Source organism: Ailuropoda melanoleuca, chromosome 12 (genome assembly GCF_002007445.2).
Source record: "Ailuropoda melanoleuca isolate Jingjing chromosome 12, ASM200744v2, whole genome shotgun sequence".
Classification (NCBI taxonomy): Eukaryota; Metazoa; Chordata; class Mammalia; order Carnivora; family Ursidae; genus Ailuropoda; species Ailuropoda melanoleuca.
The window spans coordinates 72,226,709-72,248,998 of record NC_048229.1 but is presented as its reverse complement, the minus strand read 5'-3'; the positions used below and the strand labels follow the sequence as shown (position 1 = coordinate 72,248,998).

The following is a 22,290-nucleotide window of genomic DNA, read 5'->3' as shown; positions in this document are numbered from 1 at the left end:
GTCAAGTAAATAAATAAAATCTTTTAAAAAATTACTCAAAGGGATCATTATAGTACTTTACAAGTGCAGTCACATGTCCCTGAGAAATAACATTCCTTGTGAACTTGAGGAACAGTAAAAACCATCAGCTGGCTTTCTCTATGTTATTGGGGCCTGATGAATAGCCCAGCTGATCCTGGAATACTAGCTCTCAGTCTAGGGGCAGAACAGGTATTTGGGCATTAACTGCTCCATTGGCTCCAGTCCGGGGGATGGGCTGGAGGAGGCAAAGAGGCCAGGAAGGAGGCTGTTACTGCAGTCTGGCCTGGAGAGGGGCCTCCTGGGGACTTGGAAGGAAAGGGGTGGATGCAGGAGCTATCTTGGAAGTAAAACAGAACTTGGGGAAGAGGGAGGAGGCATGGCAGGTGCTGACATGCACTAAGGAAGGAAGTAAAGAGGAGCAGTTTGGGAGGGAACAGGCTGAGTTTGGTTTCAGCTGGGCTGAATTTCAGGTGCAGCCTTGGGGAGATGCCTGATAAGCAAACATGGGGTCAAAGGGCAGGCTTGGGGGTCAGCACAGCAGACAGGTGCAATAGAAGTCACGAGAAAGGCTGTTATCTCAGGGAGGAATGCGCTGCGGAGGAATGCGCTGCGGGGGAGAGCAGCGGCAGGAACTCAGCAGAGCAGAAGCCAGCAGAGCCTGGGTGGAAACTACCTGCGAGGGAGAAAGAGAGAAGCCAGGGACCATCGACCTGGACGCCCAGAAAGGAGGGATAATAAGGAGGAGGATGCCCACGTAAAGGCTGAAAGTGCTTGCTGGATTTAGGGACAGGCTCCCGGGGCGAGGTTTCAGGGGTTTGAGGAATGAAGGGAAGGTGAGTAGTGGGAATGAAGGGGGTGGGGGTCAGGGAGAGTCTGTTTATCAAGGCTGGAACAGACATGGGCACATTTTTTTCTTTTTTTCTTTTTTTTTTTTTAATTGAGAGCAAGCTGGGGGATGAGCAGAACGAGGAAGAAGCCGACTCTCCACTGAGCGCAGAGCCTGATGAGGGGCTCAATCCCACAACCCCGAGATCACAACCTGGGCTGAAACGCGGGGTGGGACGCTTAACCGACTGAGCCACCCGCAGGCCCGGCCCGTGGGCACGTTCAAATGCAGCTGGGAAGGAGGAGAATGCAGGCGCAGGATCTGGTTACCTGGAAGAGGTAAGGGCGGGGGCGGGGTTCCTCCAGGTAGGGAGGCTGCACTTTCTCCATCTGGGAGGGGCTCCTGGCCAAAGCCAGAGGTGGCGGGGCGAGCGAGGGCTGTCTCTAGAGAGCTGCCTGGGTCCGGATCCGCAGGAACGTCCTGCAGCGGGTTACCCGCCTCTTCCTTCATTGTCCCTACTGGACCCACTCTCCTCTCTCCCGGCTGTTCTCACGGCCCAGCTGCTCCTCTCGACCCCAGCCCGGGCTCCTGCTCCCTCCCCAGGTGCCCCTCGCTTGGCCCGGCCCCGGACCTGCAGCTTCTCTCCCAGCCAGGTTTCCAGCTCCTCCCCAGCCTCTCCCGCGGGAACTCCCCGGTGCCTAGGCCCTCCTTCCGGCCTGCTGGCCCCGCCCTGGCCCCGCCCGCTAGGGTTCACGCCCCATGAGGTGCATGGCCATTGGCTGACTCCTTTCTAGGGCTAGGCCCCCTCTGCTATTGGGGCAGATAGCTGCCCGTCAGCGCCGTCGCCTGGCAACGGGGGCGGGCTATTCCAAGAGAAAATCCAAGCCGGGGACCCGACTGGCAGGTTCCGGTGGGTGCTGGGTTGGTGGGCTGCGGTGGGCTGAGCGGGGACGCTGGTCCGGTGGCCCGGAGGGAGCAGCCTATCCCGGGGAGGGGTTGGGGGTGATGGCGCCGGACCCGGGAGAGAACGGTGCCTGGAGTGGAGCTGGGCTTTGCTCCTCTCTGGCCACCCGCTCCTCTGGGCTCCAGGGTGGAAGAGGTGGGGGGCCCTCGGGGGAAGGTGCGAGGGAGGGAGGGTCTCCCCACGTGGTCAGTCGGAGCACAAAATCACCCCAAATTTTCTGCTTTTCTTGTCAAGATCATAGGGTCCCCAGGGTTGCGGCCCGCTTGTGGGAGGGGCAGTGAGAGAGGCGGCATAGACGCGGGAAGAACTGGAGAGCATCTGTGGGAGGAGGCGTCGGGGGGCTTATACTGGACTGTGGATGGGGTTGGGGGGTGTTGTACTGACCACACTTTACTAGCTTTGTCCCAGGAGAGTGGAGCTGGTGGCTAAACCTAGCACAGAGGGGAGAAAAACAAAAACCACTCCCAGCAGATGAGTCATTGGGGCTCCCTGGAGGAAGGGAAGCCAGCCTGGGGCAGGAGCAGGACAGGTCTGGCGCCTTCCTGCCAGCAGGGACTCTGCACAGCCTGAAGGCTGGCCCAGGCCCCAGCTGACCCTTTGCAGAAGGGCTGCTGGTGCTGGGGTGTAGACAGGGCTTGAAGTCCGGATGTCCAGATGAGGAGGTTGGACTCGGAGCAGAAGGGCGGCACTGAGGGCCAGGCGACTGCTGTCAGGACAGTGGCCCCTGGGAGGTCGCAGTTGGATGTCAGCAGGCTAGAGGGGAGAGCACCCTGAGGACAGGAGCCAGACGGGGCTATTCTAGGACGCCAGCCGGGACTGCAGCTCCATTCTGCAGGGAAGCTGCTGGCTCTCCCCCAGCACTGAGGGGGTTCCTTGCTCCCAAGCTGCGCTGCTTCCCTTGTTCCTGGGAAGGGATTCAAACTTGCCTTGCTTGAGCCCATCTGTCTGCTTCTGGACCCCAGAAAGCAAAATTAAATCCCCTGCGTTAACCTGACTTAATTTTTTCTACCTCATTATGGGGCTGGCGGTACTTCCGTCGTCATGGTACTCGAGTTGGAAAAGGCTTCGTAACTTGCCCGTAGTCCTCAAACCAACCAGTGTCAGAACTTGACCTCAGGTCTGCCCATCTTCACTTCCACGGTAACGGCAGAGCCCAGGGCCCAGGCAAGCCCTGAGGACCATCTGTGCACTTCAGCGCCGCCCTTGAGCTCAGCCCCGCTGCCCTGCATCCTGGAAAACCAGTTTGTCATCTTCAGCCCTACTAACATCTGGGGCCAGGTCATTTGTGGGGGGGGGGGCTGTCCTGTGCAGTGTAGGAGACTTAGCACCCCGCTTTTGACCCGCTAGATGCCAGCATCACAACCAAGCCTCACTGCCACATGTTGAATGACCCCCAGTTGAGAACCACTGATGTAAGGAGGCTTAAAGTAACATCGAGTTGCTTTTTCTTGAAAGAGAACTTGGTGCACGTAACCCTACAGAAGGCTCAGGCCCGCACTTGCCAGGAAAACCGGCTGTCCTATGTAGGGAGGCACACCTGGCATAGTGCCAGAAGAAAACCATTGCCAGGCACGGAAAGAAAGTTCAGGAAGTTGTATTTGGGGAGACACAGGTGTGCATTGAAGGCCTTCATTTCTGCCCCAGAGTTGATTGGAGAGACTTTGGGCTGGATCAGTGACCGAGGCGGGGATGGTGGGGGGGGAAGGGGGCATGACACCTGCTGCCCTTGCTGTTCCTCTATTCTGCTCCGAGGGGGTTCTTTCAGAGGAGGTGGGGCTGTGTGGGAACTGTTGGCAGTTGTGGTCCCTCACCAGTACTCTGGGGACTCCAAGAACAGTGGTACAGGGGGCAGGGCCCCATTCTCAGAGGCTGCCGTCCTCCCCGACCTCCTGACTCCAGGTCTGTAGCTCACCCTTCCCCCTCCTGGGTTGCCAGTGTGCCCCATTGCCCGGGCCTTTCCCGGTGTCTCTTCCAGGAGCTGCCCTGTTACCTCCCGCTGATGGTCCCCATCCCCCCTGTCCTCCTTGTGGGCGGCTTGCCCGGCCCTGTTCCCTCCTTACGGTGATTGGCCCCCAGGAGGGCTAGCCTGGCTGCTCCATACTGCTCTGTTTCAGACAACACAGGAGGAACCTGTCTAGCGGGTCACATGAGGGGAGCTCGCTCTGTAGGGCCTCTGGTTCCCCTCCCCACCCCGGACCTCGCCTCAGTGATTGTGGTGTGCTCCCCGGCGCTTTTGTGCACACCGTCCCCACTGCGCATGTGAGCCACCTGTGGGCGCCTGAAGACCGGGCCGGAATGTGTCCTTCGGGACATTTGCAACTCTTGACTCCTGTGTTCTCACTTCAATCCCCACTGATCCCGGCTGCGCTTGTCTGTCTCTCCCCGTTGAATGGAACATTCCTGCAGGCTGGCACCTGCCTGAGGCTCCTCTGTGTCTGCCTGCTCTCTGGTCCGGGGTCTGGCTCTGGGGACACTGAGTCACTGATTGAAAGAATAGATGCAGAAGGGCCCGCATGCTGGAGGAAGCATGGCCCCTTAGTGTCCCAGCCCCATGTGCACTGTTCCCTCCTCTGGGACGTGGAAACTTCTGAGGAGTGGCATTTAAATGTTGGTGGCCTTTTAGCTCCAGGTGTCCCCCTTAAAGAGGCTGACCTCCCACTGGTGGAGCGATTCCTTGGTTTTAAGCAGGGAGGAAGCTTTGTTGGGATTCGGGCGATTGGGAGGCAAGGCAGTCAGGTGGCACCACTGGTAAAGAGAGGCCAGAGGTGGCATCGGCTGGACCTCCCATGCATGCCACCGTCTCTCCCTGGTGGCTTCCGGGCCTGTTTTCTTCTCATGGGGGGATGGTTCGGTGAATGGAAGAGCATGGGTGGAGTCCCTGCTGTGGCTTGGGCCTGGTGGGGCCGTGGGATGCAGACATGAGGGCATCCTGGAGCCTGTACCCGGGTAGAGGACAGGTCGTGGTGGCTGAGCGAGTGGTACCAATTCGAGGGGCCCCTGAGTGCAGTAGGGGTTGGGATTTAGTCTCTGGGGCAGTGCTGGGCTCTCTGAGGACTCGGGCCAGGGTGGCCTCTTGGAATTTGCACACGGGAGCCCACCAGGCTGTGGGAGAGTGGGCCGGTGCGCCCGACAGGCCGGCCCGGGACGCCACGGCTCTGTGCCTGGGTGTACCAGGCGGCTCAGGTGCCAGGCAGGTGGCTGTAGGACAGAGTCTCTTGGGACTTTCAGATTTGAGCCAGCAAGTCAGGCATGAACCTGGGGGGGGGCGGTGAGTGGGGAGAGCGAGCAGAGTCGGGGAGGAGGGGTCTGTGCTCCACTTCAGTTAAGGCGACCGTCAGTTCTAGGAAAGTTAAGAATGCCGAGTAGTCTTGGAACCCAAAGGCTATGTGGGGTGGACAGTGAGGGCCCTCTGAGCCACATAGGGCACTAGAGTCTGATGCCCTGAGTGGGCCACACGCCTCTGTTAGAGTCCAGCTCTGATGTGACGCTGTGCTGACATCTCTAATCCTTCTCCTAGGTGCTGGCAAGACCTTCATTCCTTCCAGCCGTTTAGGTAAGTCATGGGCCCTCTCGGGTCACAAACCTTAAGGTTTTCTAGAAGTGAAAAAGACCGAGAATGACATAGAATCACTAGGGTGTATTTTTAGACATTTACCATTTTCAGGACTTTGGCAGAATAACAAGATTAGGGACCCAGGGAGAGTTGTGTGACAAGGTTTTTGGTGACTTGATAAATTAACCCAGATTTTGAGAGAGTCTTGAATTTCCCTGGTGGTGGTGGGGGAATATCAGTCTAACTACTTCTGACTAAAGCTGTCGTGATTTACCAGCGACACATGCAAAGCTGTGACAGAACAAGGCCAAAGCCAGACCACGCTGTACAGACCCCCTCTCCTGGGGGGTGGGGGTTGATCCCTGACCGCCACTGATAAACACGAACACGTGGGTCCCTTCCCAGTGATGACTTAGCTGTTCCTCCTGTGTCTGCGGGGAAGTGATGAACGGACCCAGTCCCCGAGTCGCACCCAGTCCAGACTGCGTTCCCCTTGTGCGCCCCAGCCCCACACCCAGCCTGCCGTGCTCTTGCCCGGTGCCTGTGCTTCCTTGCACAGCAGCCTGGAAGGCAGCCTTGAGCTCCCGTGTGCCCCTGCTGGCCTTCAGCTCGCGGCATCGACATCTTCTTCCGTGTGACTCCTCCGGGGCATGGCCTCGGGACACTCAGTGCTGACAGCACGGACTCGCGGCCGGTGGAACGTATCCTGGTCACGGCCGTGTCTCCCTTTGCTCTGCGCTCTCTGCTTCTCTCCTCCCGAATCGGTAGGTATTTACAAATCCGACGATGGTGGCTCATCTCCTGTTGGAGTCCTACACGATCAGGTGTTTTCTGGGCGGTTGGTTGGGGTGTGCCCTGGTGGGGACCAGGCACCAGCCGGCATGGTCCCCTCTGTCTTAGCGACAAGGAGAGCCTCACGTAGGCTGGGCCTTGAGCCCAGGGCTGGAGGTTTTCCTTCTTGGCTCTCATGCTGCTGAGAAACTTGAGGAGTGGAAGCATTTAGATCAGGTGGCCCGTGAGTGACAGCCCCAAGCTGCGCTCTGCGAGCCCTCCTCTCCATCGCCTCGGCAAGTGTGCTGCAGTCTCTGTCCGAGTCCCCGCTGGCGTCCTCCTCCTCAGGGCAGATGGGTTCCCTGCCAGGATGGCTGGAGTAACAAAGATAGAAAATTAATAGTAGGGGCGCCTGGGTGGCACAGCGGTTAAGCGTCTGCCTTCGGCTCAGGGCGTGATCCCGGCGTTATGGGATCGAGTCCCACATCAGGCTCCCCTGCTATGAGCCTGCTTCTTCCTCTCCCACTCCCCCTGCTTGTGTTCCCTCTCTCGCTGACTGTCTCTATCTCTGTCAAATAAATAATTAAAAATAAAAAAATCTTTAAAAAAAAAAAAAAAGAAAATTAATAGTAGCATCAGGGAGGCTATGGAGAAATTGGAACCCGTGTGCTTTGCTGCTGGGAATGGAAAACAGAACACCGATCGGTGGTTTCTCCCGAATTAAACACTGGATCACCACACAACCCAGTGACTTGGTTCCTGGTTAGGTACCCCACAGTCTGAAAGCAGGGCCTCGAACGAGTCTGAGTTCGTAGCAGCGCTGTTCACAATACCCAGCAGGTAGAGACAGCCCACCTGTCCAACAGCAGATGAACGGGTAAACCCAGCGTGGTCTGCCGCGTACCAGTAGCGTTCGACCCTACGCGACGGAGTGCGGACACTCGCCATGGCGCTGGTGAGCCTCGAAAACCATCTGCCGCCGGAGAGAGACCAGACCCACAAGACCACAGAGGGTGCGGTTCCGTGTACGTGGAATGTCTGGAACAGGGTCACCCACAGACGCTGCACTTCAGCGGCCCCAGAGCGGGTGGGGAGTGTCTGCTAATGGGCACGAGGTTCCCTTTGGGGGTGACGAAACTATTTTGGAATTGGTAGAGGTGGCGGTTGCCCCACACTGTGAATGCGCTAAGTGCTGCTGAATTGTTCATTCTAAAGTGTTCAGTTTCACATTAAGTGACTCTCTCCTCAAGAAGGAAGAAAAATCTGGACTGTACCCTGTTTCCCCTTGGGGTATTGATCATCCAGATCTTGGGGGGCCTGGGCTGGCCTGCCCTCCCCTTCCCAGCTCCCTGCCTTGACCTGGTGGGAGACGGTTCACTCCTGGGCTGGGGGAGAAGGTGCGTTTCTCTCCAGCAATTTCACCGACACCGGCTTCCAGGTGGAGTCTGAGGACGAAAGGAACAAACCACAGCACTTGGCCTCTTGAGAGATTTTTTTCCCCCCAACTGTACTTTTCTGTTTGACTCCCAGATCTGATGGCCCTTGACCCCTGTCAGGAATGGGGTCTGTGACAATGAACAAGGCCCTGGGCCTATGGGTGCCCATCTCTGTGACTGTCCCTTGCAGGTCATGGGCACCTTCTCAGCCCTTTGCTTGAACTCGCCCAGTGGTCACCATGACCTGTGTTGGAGGGCGTGCTGATCCCCGTTTCACACAAGAAAATGTGGGGGCACGGAAGCTTCTGGAGCCTGCCCCAGCCTGCGGAGCTGCTGGGGGGTGGAGCCAGGATCACAGGGAAGAGCTTGTCTGGTCCCATGCTTGCTTCGTAGGTGGTATTTTCAAGGTGTCGATTTTATTCAAATACATGTGATCAGCCAGCCTTAGACTTTTTTCAAGTTAGGTTTTGAAAATCAGAGTATTTAGATGAACATACTGATTTTTCTACCTTTTAGGTACATTAGTGTAGGAACTGTGTTTTTTTTTTAAGATTTATTTATTTGACAGAGGTAGAGACAGCCAGCGAGAGAGGGAACACAGCAGGGGGAGTGGGAGAGGAAGAAGCAGGCTCATAGCGGAGGAGCCTGATGTGGGGCTTGATCCCAGAACGTGGGGATCACTCCCTGAGCCAAAGGCAGATGCTTAACGACTGAGCCACCCAGGCGCCCCAGGAACTGTGTTTTTGAATAAGGAAATGCAGGCTGCTTGGCGGGCACGCGTGTACTCGGGGAGACCACGGGGTCGGGGGCCGGTATTCCCACCTGATCTGTGTCGACTCCAGGCCGTAGCTCTGATGGGTTTTAGCCTGTCTTCGCCGCTGAATCGGTATTGATGAATTGCCCGTGAGCACTTACCGACATGTGCTCTCTGTGGCCTCTCTCACCCGATCCGCGACCCGCTGTCTTCTGCAGATAGTTGTGCTGGGTACGAGGAGGGATGGGGAGCAGCGGGAGCCGGTCGGCGCAGAAGTTTTGCTCACGGTTCCTTCCTGAGGAGCAGGCGGAGATTGATAGACTGTTCGATGCTCTGTCCTCGGAGGCACCCAGCTCCGACGCCTCGACCCGATGCTTCTCTCTGAAGGCGCTGAAGGCAAGAGCCGCAGGGGGGCGGTGAGTGCGTGGTCTGAGCAGGTGCGCACGCTGTGGCCCTCGGGCCCGAAGCGGCCCTCTGTCATAGTCCAACGTGTGTTCGGCTACAAGGCCAAGTGCGTTCTCTGCAAGAGGCAGACGGTCTGCAGTTTCCGTGTGGTGGGCTGTGGGGTCTGCTGCAGCTGCTCTGTCTCTGTGTGTGGTGTTTTGGGGGACACTTCTTTTTTTAAGACTTTATTTATTAGGAGGAGAGAGAAAGCGTGGTGGGGGGAGGAGCAGAGGGAGGGCGAGAAGCAGACTCCCCACTGAGTAGGGAGCAGGCTCCACCCCAGGACCCCAAGATCATAACCAGAGGCAGATGGTTACCCGACTGAACCACCCAGGCGCCTGTCGTGGGACACTTGTAACTTGAGATCGACCAAACGGGCCAGCCCTGCGTCCTGGCTCTTCAGCGTTTGTGCCCTGATTTCCCTCCGAGGCCAGGTGACCGGCCGCCTTAGCCGGGTTCGTGGGTCCAGTAACCGCAGCTTCAGGTGTACTTTGCCTTTATTTGTGTTCGAGGTCCTAGGATTTTTATGGTACTCCTAACAAAATAATGAAGTTTCCCATTTAAGGTTTCCCTGCCAGGGCCTTAAAACTGCCTGTTTGCCATCTTTTCACCCTGTTCCATGGAGCTGTTTTTTGTTTTTAAAGATTTTATTTACTTATTTGAGAAAGACAACAGTAGTAGGGAGGAGGGTCAGAGGGAGAGAGAGAAGCAGATTCTCTGCTGAGCAGGGAGCCTGATGTGGGACTCAATCCCAGGACCTGAGCTGAAGGCAGATGCTTAACCGACTGAGCCACCCAGGTGCCCCTCCATGGGGCTTTTTTAACAGCATGTTTGAGTGCCTGGACTGAGCAAGGCAGGGGCACAGAGACCCCGCTAGCCCATCTTTCTGGGTGGTGGGGCAGCGGCTGCATCAGGGGAAGGCAATCCAGGGGCCTCCTCTAGAACGTGCAGAGTGGGAGTGGCGGGGGCCTTGGGGATCCCCCAACATGCTCACCTCACAGATGAGGAAGCTGGCCAGGGAGCTTACCCGGGTCACAGCTGTGTGTGTGTGTGCGTGTGTACGTGGGTGCGTGTGGATCTGCACTGGACCCAAGCAGCCCGGTCTGCTGGGTTACCCACGAAGCTGAAGCAGGCAGAACCGGCCAGGCCAGTTGAAGGCATGAGTGCAGGGTGGGTAACTGTTCACGTGTGTGTATTTCGGTCTGGAGGGTGAAAAGTTGATCAGAAAACCCTGGTGACTGAAGAAAGTTTCTTCTGGGGAAGAAGTGAAGGTCGCTTTTTCAGGAGAACCTGGAAAACACAGAAATAGGAGTACTCTGGAGCAGGGAGCTCAGGAACCTGCCTTATGAGAGCCTCTGAATACCCGTGTGGTCCCAGACTGCACACACAGGGAGCCGTTAGAGAGAACCTGGTTTTCAGAGCCTGCTCGAAGGAAGCTCGTGATGCAGTTTGTGATTTGCTGTCTCTCTCCATCTTTTTGTCATCCCTGGAGCAAATCACATTGCGTGTTGTAGTGAAAAAGGAAAACAGTATTTACAGAATGTTATTGGCAAGACGGTAATTAGGAATAAGATTTAAAATCAGGGCACCTGGGTGGCTCAGTTGGTTGAGCATCTGACTCTTGATTTTGGCTCAGGTCATGATCTCGGGATCATGGAATCGAGTCCTGCGTCAGGCTCCATGATCAGTGTGGAGTTTGCTTGAGATTCTCTCTCCCCCTCTGCGTTGCTTGCTCTCTCTCTCTCTTTCTAAAATAAATAAGTAAATCTTAAAAAAATAGATTGAAAATTTAAACAAAACTTAAGTAAAAATACATATTAAACACAAAGACGTTGGATAAGAAGAGCTGACTCCTCTCATACAGAGAACAGATCAGCTACGTGCACACGTATGTTCCACGGGTTAATAAATTCAGATGTGCATCTGGCAGCTGTTAGTCTAGAATAAAGTAGGTATAAGCAGAATAAAGAGCAGGCAGTGGCCAGAGCAGGAATGACGTGGCCAATCTGGGTGGGGGGACTGAAAAGTTTGGAGGGCAGGATGGGAACAGACTGTGGAAGAGTCTGATGGCCAAGATGAGCCACAAGCCAGGACACATCAGGCATGTGCATTTTGGGGTGATGTGATCCTGTTGGGTGGGGGAGAGGGGAGATGCGTGGGGTTTAGGAAGGTGAGTGCTGGTGGAAGCATCTGGGAATGGCAGAGGTTGGTCTTGGTCCCTGGTCCTTTTCCTGCAATCCTACTATGCATAGCTCGACCCTGTCCAGCCTTTTCTCCCACTTGTTCCCAACAGAGCCACGTTGGGGAAGCTCTTCCCCCGGCGATGGTCACCAGACTATATGATGGTATGCGGGGCGTCGACCTGACGGGGAAGGCCAAGGGGCCCAGTGACAGTGTCTCCCAGGAGCAGTTCATGGTGTCCATGTCCCACTTGTTGAAGGGAAACTCTGAGGAGAAGAGTCTTGTGATCCTGAAAATGATTTCTGCCACAGAAGGTCCTGTGAAAGCAAGAGAAGTCCAGAAGGTAGGCCACAAGGCCATTTTGCAGCCATGCCAAGCAGCCTCGGGTGTCCTCGGGGGACTTAGGATGGTTGTGTAGCTGGTGGAGGCACATGGAGATGTCCCCCTTGGGGACCCTAGACCACATCACCGGTGAGGTCAGGACTCCTGGACAGAGGCTTTGGCAAAATAGAGCTTGAACACTTACTTAAGTAATGTAATCTTTTCCCACGTTGTGGCCTATTGTAGTCGGCATTGAAAAGATAAAGCGCCCTTCCCTGTGTTGATATGATGTAGGTCATGGGTCATGGTGGAAATGTGATGAACGGTAACACTGTGGTCTTACAGTTTACAGAGGATCTGGTTGGCTCTGTGGTGCATGTGCTCAACTACAGACAGGAGCTGAGAGGCTGGACCCAGAAGAGAGGCTCAGGCCCCCCCGCCAGGGTGCAGGAGCTGGCTGCCCAGCTCTTCTCTGAGATGGACCTTCAAGGCAAGTGCCCTGTGTGCTCACCCACTGAGACCTCGATGTGTAGACTGGTACCATGCAGTCTTGGTCATTGTAGCCTTGTAGTGAAGTTTTGAAATCCGTAAACGTGAGTCCTCCAAGTTTGTTGTGGACTATCTTATTGGTTGGCCATGAAATATGCCTCATGATAAATTTAAAAGGACTGAAATCATACAAAGTATGATTCTTCAGCCATAGTGGAAAGAAATTACAAATTAGTAACAAGAGGCATTTGGGAAATTCACAAACATGCAGAAATTAATGTAATTGTTCCTAGTATTCAGTAGTGATGTCCCCACTTTCATTTGTGATATTAGTCAGAAGGCTTAGGCTTAGGCTTTTTATATTCTTGATCCGTCTAGCTGAGGGTCTATCAGGTTTTGGTGGATGTTTTCAGAAAGCCAACTTTTGATATAGTTGGTTTTCTTGGTCTCTTACTTCATTCCTCTCTACCCTAGTCTTGTCTTTCTTTCTGGTTGCTTCACATTTAGTCTGGTCTACTTTCTCTAGTTTTCTAAGGTTGAAGGTTAGGTTATTGATTTGAGATCTCTCTTCTTTTTCAATATAGGCATTACGACTATACATTTCCCTCTAAGCACTGCTTTAGCTGCATCCCGTAAGTTTTGGTACGTTGTATGTGTGTGTTCAACCCTCTCAGTATCTTCTAACTTGTGATTCCTCCTTTGGTCTGTTGGTTACTTAGATGTGTGTTAATTGACTTCTACATGTTTTGAATTTCCCAAATGGCCTCCTGTTGTTGATTTATAATTTCTTTCCATTGTGGTTGAAGAACATACTTCGTATGACTTCAGTCCTTTTCAATTTACGGAGGCTTGCTTCCTGCACTAATGTACGGTCTGTTCCGGAGAAGGCTGCATGTGCCCTTGAAAATGCTGTGTATTTTACTATCATTAGATGAGAAACCATATACATTTGAATTTATTTGGGATTTAAAAATACCTGTGGTGAATTTCTTTGCAAAGTAGATTTGTTTTTATAAAAGCATTATTTTATTATAAAGCTGGATTTTAAAATGCAGTTTGAAATAGGTCCTATGTCAAAAATCAAGTGGTGAATTTTTTTTATTTATTTTATTTTATTTATTTATTTATTTTTTTTTTAAAGATTTTTTTTTTTTTTTTTATTTGACAGAGATAGAGACAGCCAGCGAGAGAGGGCACAAGCAGGGGAGTGGGAGAGGAAGAAGCAGGCTCATAGCGAAGGAGCCTGATGTGGGGCTCGATCCCGTAACGCCGGGATCACGCCCTGAGCCGAAGGCAGATGCTTAACGACTGTGCCACCCAGGCGCCCCTATTTATTTTATTTTTTTAAAAAGATTTTTATTTATTTATTTGACAGAGATAGAGACAGCCAGCGAGAGAGGGAACACAAGCAGGGGGAGTGGGAGAGGAAGAAGCAGGCTCATAGCAGAGGAGCCTGATGTAGGGCTCGATCCCATAACGCCGGATCATGCCCTGAGCTGAAGGCAGACGCTTAACCGCTGTGCCACCCAGGCGCCCCCAAGTGGTGAATTTGGAACTTGGGCAGGAAAGTAACATAATATATGTAAAGTATCAGTAGTTGGCCTTCTGGTATCCCCACCATATCCCCTCCATTCTTGGTGGGTAAGAGACAGAAAACAAGACTTTGGTGTCAAGCACAATTCCTACTTAATGATACCCGTTCTACCCAGATAACTGGTGGTGGGGGTGTCTCATAAGTTACCAGCCTCCACCCTGACTTGCCTGGAGAGTGTCAACTTCTAAGGGCCTCTCGAAGTGGGTCTCTTGGGTGGAAACCCCTAGAAGAGTGGTTTTTGGTGTGGCTCTCTTGGAAATACCTGCTGAGGGCTTCAGGGCTGGGTGCAGGGGTGAGGCCTGGCTCTCTCCTGGGCCTCTCACATGCAGCTTGCAGAGGAGAGAAAAGAAGGGTCTGGACATCAGATTGTTGAGATCAGTGCAGGTACCAATGCAAGCCACGTGTGAAATGTTAAATATTCCAGTGGCCACATGAAAAGGGTAAAAAGAAACACAGGGAATTACTTCTAATATGTCCAAAGGATAACACCCATAATCAATATAAAAAATGATTGAGATGTTGCAAAGAGCCAGTGTGAAAAAAGAAGTGTATTTGGGTGTGCGTTTTATACTTAGTGCATGGGTCCATTCAGACCCGCCACATGTCAGGCACTCAGGAGCCACATGTGGCTCCCACAATGGGCTGTGAAGGTGCGGGAGTGGATGTCAGGTGATGTGGTGGCCACACGGCTTGGACCGTCCCTCCCCTAGGTGGTGAGAAGCTTCCAGGGCCTCAGCAGCTGGACTGTGAGTGTGACCGAGCCACGATCGAGGCCTGGGTGTTCAGGGCCCCCCACGTGGCCACGTTCCTGAGCGTGGTCATCCACAGAGGCTTCCTCCTCCTGCACTCCTCCCTCGATCTGGCCACCCTGGTCCCCGAGCGTCACGTTGAGCAGGAGAGGGAGTTCGAGAGCGTCCTGGACGTCCTGTCAGTCATCTACGTCAACTCCCACCTGCGCCGGGAGCAGCGGGGCCGCTGGCGTCTGCTCTTCTCGTCAGAGCTCCACGGGCACAGCTTTGCCCAGCTCTGCGGCCGCATCACCCACCGGGGCCCCTGCGTGCTGCTGCTGGAGGACCACGACGGCCAGGTGTTCGGCGGGTTTGCCTCCTGCTCCTGGGAGGTCAAGCCTCAGTTTCAAGGTGAGACCGGGTCCCCACATGGCACGCCATTGCACGGTGCTCCTGGAGGGTTGGGTCTCGTGGCTGCTGCCTGGGGACCTCTGAGCCAACCGGGGGCGTGGGTGTGCGGAGGCTTTGTTCCGTCTCCTCCGAGTGCTTCTCAGGACACTGTCAGGGCAGTAGGGGGAGATGCTGCTTTACGTGGTCCAGTGATTCTGGCAACAGAGGAAGGGACACAGGACAGGTATCCCGACTGTGGCTCTCAGGTGAGGAGGCCGTGGCTCGGCATTATTAAACCATGCGGGGTCCAGGCCACGGAGGAGGCTGGGCTGTGGGGGCTTCCGCTGGTCCTGTCTGATGGATGGCTCTTGTCACCGGCCGCCCCCGTCCCTGGACAGCCCAATCCCCGTTGGTGCGTCTGCTCTGCGGGGTCTGCCTTTCCTGTCTGCCCTGGTTTCCCAGTCCTGTGATTTGTTGTAATTCGAGCGCTCCTTGCGTGACATTCAGCATGCTGGATGAAAGTCCTGAAGTAAATGCTTCTCCTCCTTAAAGAAACGTGCTCTGATCAACATTTTTCAAGGATTGTTTATCTCCTGGGTAGTGGGCTGTTCTCGGGCTCGAGGTGCACATGGCTTCCCAGGGTCTGACGTCCCTGCATGTGCCTCAGCGTGTGGCCCCAGCTGCCCGAGCCTGTGTCCTCGGTGCGTCTCCCCAGCGGTGAAGTGGGGGCCTTTCCCACAGACTCTGGGATGCGGTGCAGCAGGAGCCAGGACGGTTGATACCCTTCCTGTCCAGGTCCCTAGATGCGACACCGATACCACGTGCTCCTCGGGGACAGGGACTGCGAGTGTGAATGGGGGGGTCCTCTGTTCCATCCCCTCACCTTCTCTTATGCCGCTCCCTCCACGTTGCTGTGGGGCCGCCTAATCAGCCCCCTGCTTTCCATCTTGCCCTCCAATCCATTTGCCACATCCCAGCACATCTGACATGGTGTCTTCTCTTGAGACGCTTGAATGCTGCCTGCAGGACGTGCCTCGTGGCCTGCTCCATCTCCCCAGACTCCCTCTCATCCTTGGACTTGGCACATGCTGCTCTTTCTCTCCCCCTATCCTGTTTGCACATGCTGCTCTTTCTCTCCCCCTACCCTGTTTGCATGACCAGCTCCTTGTTGGGACTCAGCCTGAGGTCACCTCCTCCAGGAAGCCTTTCCAGACATGGGAGGACCCACAGGGCACACATGGTGCCCTGTGGGTCCTCTGTCATACTGCACACCTTCCCTCTGGAGGCAAGCTTCTGCAGGCCGGGAGGCCGTGTCCAGGTGCAGAGTTGACATTATAAGAGAGATCGTGGTAGCTGGGGGGTGGGTGGCAGGAATCATGAGCGGAATCCCTGAGATCCTGTCGTTTCTAGGATTTAGTTTTCTCTAAGGTTTCAGAATACTCCAGATTTTTTTTTTTAAAGATTTTTTATTTATTTATTCGACAGAGATAGAGACAGCCAGTGAGAGACGGAACACAAGCAGGGGGAGTGGGAGAGGAAGAAGCAGGCTCATTGCGGAAGAGCCTGATGTGAGGCTCGATCCCATAACGTCGGGATCACGCCCTGAGCCGAAGGCAGACGCTTAACCGCTGTGCCACCCAGGCGCCCCCAGAATACTCCAGATCTTTAATCCAGTTGCTGCTACTAGCTCTTCCCCACTGTGTCAGGGATCCCCAAGGCCACCTCCATGTCGGGGACTCCCCGGGAGTACCTGCAGGACTCGGTACAGTCACCCCAGTGGCCAGAGGACGTGGAGCAAGGTCAGCAGAGGGACAGGCGCCAGCTTCCAGAGCCCTCGCCCGGGGGACACACAGGACCCACTCGATTCCCCAGCAGGGCTGTCCACCAGCGATGCCTGTTAGGGGCTCAGCACTCAGGGTTTTCCTGGGGGCCGGTCACGTGATCACCCAAATCCCAGAGTCCCGGGAGGAAAGCAGATGTTCTGGATCAACCACACTGCACAGGGAGCCCCTCTTACCATTCCCCAAATCCACACTCCCAGACGTCAGCCCAGGGACTTTTCTGGAGCCCACAGTCTCAGCCCTGCTGCGTTCACTCACTTCTGCACCCCCACCTTCCTTGTCATAGTGTCCAGGGGACAAATGGGGCACCCTCCCCCCAACTCCGTTCAAGGCTTTGGGGGAGTGATGAGCTGCTATCTGCACAGTTGGAGGCTCGGCTTTAGGGTGCAGGGAATCGTCATAACAGCTGACCTTCTGCTTCTCCCAGCTCCCACGTTGGTCTGGCTGGTCTCTGCTGCTCTTGGTGTTTTATTAAGAAGCAGGATTAGGCTCCCCGAAGAACGTGGAAAAACACAGTTGGCAGGTTTTCAAACTCCTGAGACATGAGAATTCCATGGAATTCCAGCAGAGGGCAGCCTCGCATCACAGACATGGTCCCCTTCCCCGCAGTCCTGTCCCTCCATTCTGGAAGCTGTCCTCACCTTGCAGACCTGACATGACGCAGCAGCTGGGGAGCCCCTCTTGGCGGCTTACCGCTTCTGCCGCGCGGTGCAGAGACCCACGGCCATGGCCTGAGCAGCACGGGGCTTGCTTTTTCCGACCCCGGTTCCCCAGAGTGTAAGAAATGGCACGGTGTGGGATCGTTGATGTGAGTTTGTCCACACTCTGGTCACTTTCAGGGGATGACACGTGCTTCCTGTTCTCCATCTCCCCCCACATGGCCGTGTACACGTCCACGGGTTACAACGACCACTACATGTACCTGAATCACGGGCAGCAGACTATCCCGAACGGACTGGTAAGTAAGGACTTAGGGAGGACAGGGGCTGCCCCACCTTCATGATGTCCTTCCTGCCACGGGGTCAGTCCCGACATGCCCAGGCTGACACTTGCTCCACGAGCCAGGGGAGCTGTATGCATTTGGTTATGGACGTGGGCTGTGTTCATTCTGCCTGGGGCTCCGTGCGGTGGCGAGTGACAGCTAGGACAGAGTTCTCTCCTGCAAGGTCGGGCTCTGCTGAGGCCTGTCTGTGGTTTGTGTGCAAATGGTGGGTTTGGCCAGTTTTCCTGGGGTCAGCTGGTTGGGCTTGGCCTTTGTGGCTGGAGATGAGCTGGGCGAGGGGCACGCCCAGATGTGGGCTCCCCGGGCCCATCAGGAGTTGTCCCTGGGTAACTCATACAACTGGGGCTCCCGTCAGGGTGAGCGCACCTCCCCTCTGCTCTGTCTGCAGCCTGGAGACGCAGCCATGGGAGGAAGAGGACGAGGGTGCAGGCCAGGGGTGGGGGCTGGGGGCCAGGGCCAAGGGGAGGAGCTGGATGGGTGCCCCTGCATGTGCACCCCCTGCCCTGCACCTGTGAGCTGCTTACGTTGGGTGAGTAATGGGTCTCCTGCCAGCACCCCAGCGATTCCTTTTCTCTGAGGCTTAACACAAAGCAGCTTTTGGGAAATCCCAGCTCTGTGCTTGCAGAGCTGAGGCCCGACAAGGCTGGTCCAGCTTGTCAGGATGGAGAGGGCCCTGCCCCTTCCCAGGCTCACCCTAAAGCCCCGAGGACCCCAGACACCTCCCAGAAAAGAGAGGTGGGTGGCCTTAGGAGCAGCACCCAGTGTGTGTCCTCAGGAATCAGCCCAAGAGAGAAGCAGCCCTGAGAGTCGGCATTTTCTGCTCCGGTCTCTTGCTCGACCTCAGTCCCTGGCCCGCTAGGGGCCCAAGAAGGCGTCGGTAGAGGGGGCATTGGGGACGGTCATCCGGAGGCTGAACGGTTTTGTCTTGCCGGCCACAGCTCAGCGTGACGGCGGAGTGGTGGATGGTGGCGAGATGGGGTGTGAGTCGCCCCCCGGTCTGCTGCTGCTTCGTTGTCCCCACAGTTGGCCCCACGGAGCACGCGACTCCCAGGCTCCCGGCCCAGGGTCCTGGTCTGAGTGAGACGCGCACCCTGTCTGGTTTTCCAGTGTCAGGGTTGGTGCTGCCCTCTCTGCTCTTAGTTTAATGCCTTGGGCCTCTGGGCCCCGGTCTGAATCCTTTGTCCTCTGCTGTCGCTTGTGCTCCCAGCCAGTGCAGCCCCAGGAGAAGGAGGTGCGGGAGGGCGTCCACACGCCTCGATGATTGTTTTAGTAGCTTGGGACGGGATGTTTAAATCGCAGCACTCGGTATGTTTCCAGTTTATAAACGGGGCAGAGAACCGCGTCGAGCTCTTCCCGGCTCTCCTGTCAGCCTGGTTCTTGAGCAGACGCGGGCTCGGGGGGTCTGGCGGCTCCGACTGAGGAGGCCCTGCTCTTGCCCCGCAGGGCATGGGAGGACAGCACAATTACTTCGGGCTGTGGATCGATGTGGATTTCGGGAAAGGACACAGCAAGGCCCAGCCCAAGTGCACCACGTACAACAGCCCTCAGCTGTCGGCCCAGGAGGACTTCGGCTTTGAGAAGATGGAGGTGTGGGCAGTGGGGGACGCCTCGGGGTTGCAGCAGGTGAGCCGGGGGCGCTGCCCCTTTTCCTGCTCCGTCTGGAGGTCATTCATCCTAAACTTGGTCCCAGAGCTGCTGCCGGACGGAGATGCTGGGGGTGCACAGCAGGGCTGGGAGTCCTATTGGGGTCCGTGGGGTTTTGTGAAACGGCCTGCCCGGGGTGGGAAGCATGGCCCACATACGATGAGGAGGGTCGGCTTCCTTCTCGTGTTGTGGTTCTGCAGTGAGCCATTCTTGGGCCCTCTGCGCCCCATGACCTCCCAACGATGGCATCCCGGGGTCGGGAGCATGTCCGCGAGAGCGCCAGAGCCCCCACAGTGTTTTCCTTGTGGCAGCAGCAGGGGTCTGACTGTCATGAGCTCGAAACCAGCAGGACCACCCTGCTCGTTCTTGGCCGTCAGGGAGACGTTCACGTCCCTTCCCTTCTTCCCAAGGCCAAGAGTGGCAAGAGCATCCTGGACATGGACCCCGAGGCCCAGGCCCTGCTGGAAATCAGCGGGCGGAGTTGCCACAGCGAAGGGCTCCGGGACATCCCGGAGGATCAGTGAGGAGGTGCCCCCGAGCTCGGGCCTCCCTAGAGCTGGATCCTGGCCCCCATCACACGGTTCAACACAGGGCCACACTGGGCACGTCCACGTGGTCGGGGACGTGCTTTATCGGAACACAGTAAGATTCCTTTGATGCTACGTATGGATCGGCGGGCACGTCTCCCAGGAATCCTGAGTGTCTGTTAGCAACTTAATCCTTATCTTCTGTTCCTTTCTCGCCAATGAAACCCGAAGACACGGACGCTGGAGACCTCTGCCCGAGTTAGCCTCGGATGGGCATGGGCACCCCTGCCGTGCAGGGCGGGGCTCTGCCTGCTGGGGTCACCTGGCCCCCCGCTCAAGCCGCTGCAGTTAAAAACGTGCCTCATGTTCCACTCTCGCTGGTAAAGGGCAGAGGCACTGGGACGTGAGTCTCAGTGCCTTCTGGGAGTAGCTCTTCCTATGACCTGAAATTTCTGTATTTACAAAAAAGCCTAAACAGCGAGAGAGCAGGTGTCCCCGTCAGTGGGGGTGGGGGGGGTAGGGGGGTCCTCCATAGAGGTTTGTAATAAGGTTCCACCCCCCCTTCTCAGCTGCTTTTAAATGAGTCTGTGCCACAGTCTACAGAGGTTCCAGATGGTTCTGTTACTGATTTAAACATGGGGAAGTTGGAAGCTCTGAGACGCCCCGTGGCATGAATTAGTGGTGAGTAACCTGACCTCCTGGCCTGGGTTCCCAGCCCTGGTACCACCTCTTCAGTGTCACCCTCCGGCCCTGTGGCCCCCAAAGGGCTGACGGGTCATTTGACAGCAGGGACTCACACGGACTCGAGTGATCCCGGCGTGCTGACCCATGATCTGGGTGAGTCTGACCTGCTGTGAGAAGTCCGTCCTTCACGGGCAGAGCTGTGGGCTCCGCTCGGAGACCTACACCTCCTTCTTGGGTCTTTCGCTGTGCACCTGGACCTTCTGCAGATGTGATGAAAATGGGACCTTTACTGCAGAACTTGCCTGCTTCTAAGGCCTAGGAAGCCGAGCTGTGTGCACTTTGCAGGTGCTGTATTTTCTCCCAGGAGGCTCCCCAAATTGTGCACTTAGCCGTGCCCCTGACGGAGCAGAAAGCCTTGCAAATGAGCTTCCCAAAGAAAAGTGTGCGCCCAGACAGTACGCAGGGAGGCAGCGGCCTGACATGACAGGCGTAGTCGTGATTGATTTTCCTCGTGAAAAGCCAGTTTCTAATAAGCTGCTCGGGGACATTGTGAATCTCCCCACTCGATGGGCTAGCAGATAGGGGAGGTGAGGCTCCTCAGATCCTTGCCATAAATCCAAAGAACCGGGTCGGTCCTGCACCCTCCATCTGTTCTGGATTTCTTTTTATACAAAAGCAACGCAGTACCTCACTAGTAACAGGCCTGCTGGGATCTGTAGCTTAAGTGCCGGTGCTGCTGCCTCTGCCGGTGGCTGAGAGAGGCTTGGGTTCGTTGGTGAGCGCGCTCTGGCTCTGCCTCGTGCTCTTTGTCATCAGAGGGCAGGTGACAAGTGGGGACCCGTTTCCCAGGACGGCTTGCTCACACAGGGAAAGGCAGGTGCCCAGTCCAGGCGCGTGGTCCCTGGGGGGGTGCAGCCCGCCGGTGGGCTTCTCTCGCTGTGAGGTTCTCCCCCCACCCACCTGTCGAGGGTGGCGCCGCGGCCAGGGTCACCGGACCTGGCCCCTCCCTCCGCCCAGGCCTGGGAGACACTCAGTGCTGGTTTTAACAGTGAAGAGGTGGTTTTTTCAGCAACAGAAGAATTGAGGGCCTGTGGTTTCCCTGTAAGTGAGGACCAGTGAGGGCCCCCAGAAGGTGTTGGAAGAGGTGAAAGGATGGGGTTCATGGTGCAGATGTGACTGTCATTACTCCCCACCCCCCGCCATGTTTTATTAAAACAATGACCACAGGTGGACAAGGTAAAAAAGGTTGAACTATGAAGGATGTAACTTGAGAGAGAAATCTTCCTCCCCAAAAGGCTGTTTTCCTTCCCAAAAGGCAAAGCCACTCACAGGAAACCGCTTAGGTCTCGGCCGGAGGGAACCCCTCGCACGCCCAACAGAGTTGTGTCTGCTGCACCCGTGTGCGCCCCGCTCGTTCTTGGTGGACGTGGCTGCCATGCACCCTTCCGCTCCGTTTGACGGCACGGACCATGCCACGTCCCTGGTGCGGACGCCCCGTCGTTGCGGGTGCGCAGCCTTGGCGGCCGCGGACCATGTGTCTGCGGCTGGGCGTTGCTGGGTGTGTGCCTCGGTGTGATTTTTGTTGGGATGAGTAAACTCTGAGAAGTTGAATTGCTGGATCAGAAGATGCTCCCTAATTCAGATGCTGACAAACGAGCAAAGCTCTTTTGAGTTCAGTGTATACACTCCTGACGTCCCTCCGTGCCTGCTGCCGTGTATATACGGACACGGTGTTAAAACTGAGTTGTGTGGGGGCGCCTGGGTGGCACAGTGGTTAAACGTCTGCCTTCGGCTCAGGGCATGATCCGGCGTTGTGGGATCGGGCCCCACATCAGGCTCCTCTGCTATGAGCCTGCTTCTTCCTCTCCCACTCCCCCTGCTTGTGTTCCCTCTCTCGCTGGCTGTCTCTGTCTCTGTCGAATAAATAAAATCTTTAAAAAAACAAAAAAAAAAACAAAAAAAAAACCTGAGTTGTGTGGACCTGATGTTTGCTCTGAGTGACCGTGAACTGTTTGGTGTTTCCATCGCCGTCTATGTCCTACCCTCCACCTGGTTTTCTGGGATGTGGGTTTTCTTCTTGCTGATTTGCCTGAGTGCTTTTTGGAATGAAGCATTTGTT

General features: G+C 55.7%; 2 protein-coding genes across 15 annotated transcripts in view; one reads left to right on the top strand and one right to left on the bottom strand.

Moving 5' to 3' along the window:
• WWOX (WW domain containing oxidoreductase) overlaps positions 1–22,290 on the bottom strand; it is a 1,195,262-nt gene that overhangs the window by 794,022 nt on the left and 378,950 nt on the right. The gene's annotated exons all lie outside the window — the stretch shown is intronic.
• MEAK7 (MTOR associated protein, eak-7 homolog) lies at positions 1,098–21,474 on the top strand. 8 transcript variants are annotated; one of them, XM_034637797.1, is made up of 11 exons: positions 1,695–1,757; positions 5,329–5,364; positions 6,973–7,148; positions 8,544–8,721; positions 11,063–11,293; positions 11,617–11,761; positions 12,345–12,392; positions 14,065–14,493; positions 17,153–17,271; positions 18,760–18,939; positions 19,371–21,474. In XM_034637797.1, the coding sequence occupies exons 4-11, from the start codon at positions 8,569–8,571 to the stop codon at positions 19,482–19,484; spliced, it is 1,419 nt and encodes a 472-aa protein (XP_034493688.1). In that variant the 5' UTR covers positions 1,695–1,757; positions 5,329–5,364; positions 6,973–7,148; positions 8,544–8,568; the 3' UTR covers positions 19,485–21,474. The 8 variants fall into 8 exon arrangements, with proteins under 8 accessions (XP_034493687.1, XP_034493686.1, XP_002913436.1 ...); XM_034637798.1 differs by lacking the exon at positions 6,973–7,148 and adding an exon at positions 5,770–6,128; XM_034637796.1 differs by lacking the exons at positions 1,695–1,757; positions 6,973–7,148 and adding an exon at positions 1,098–1,185.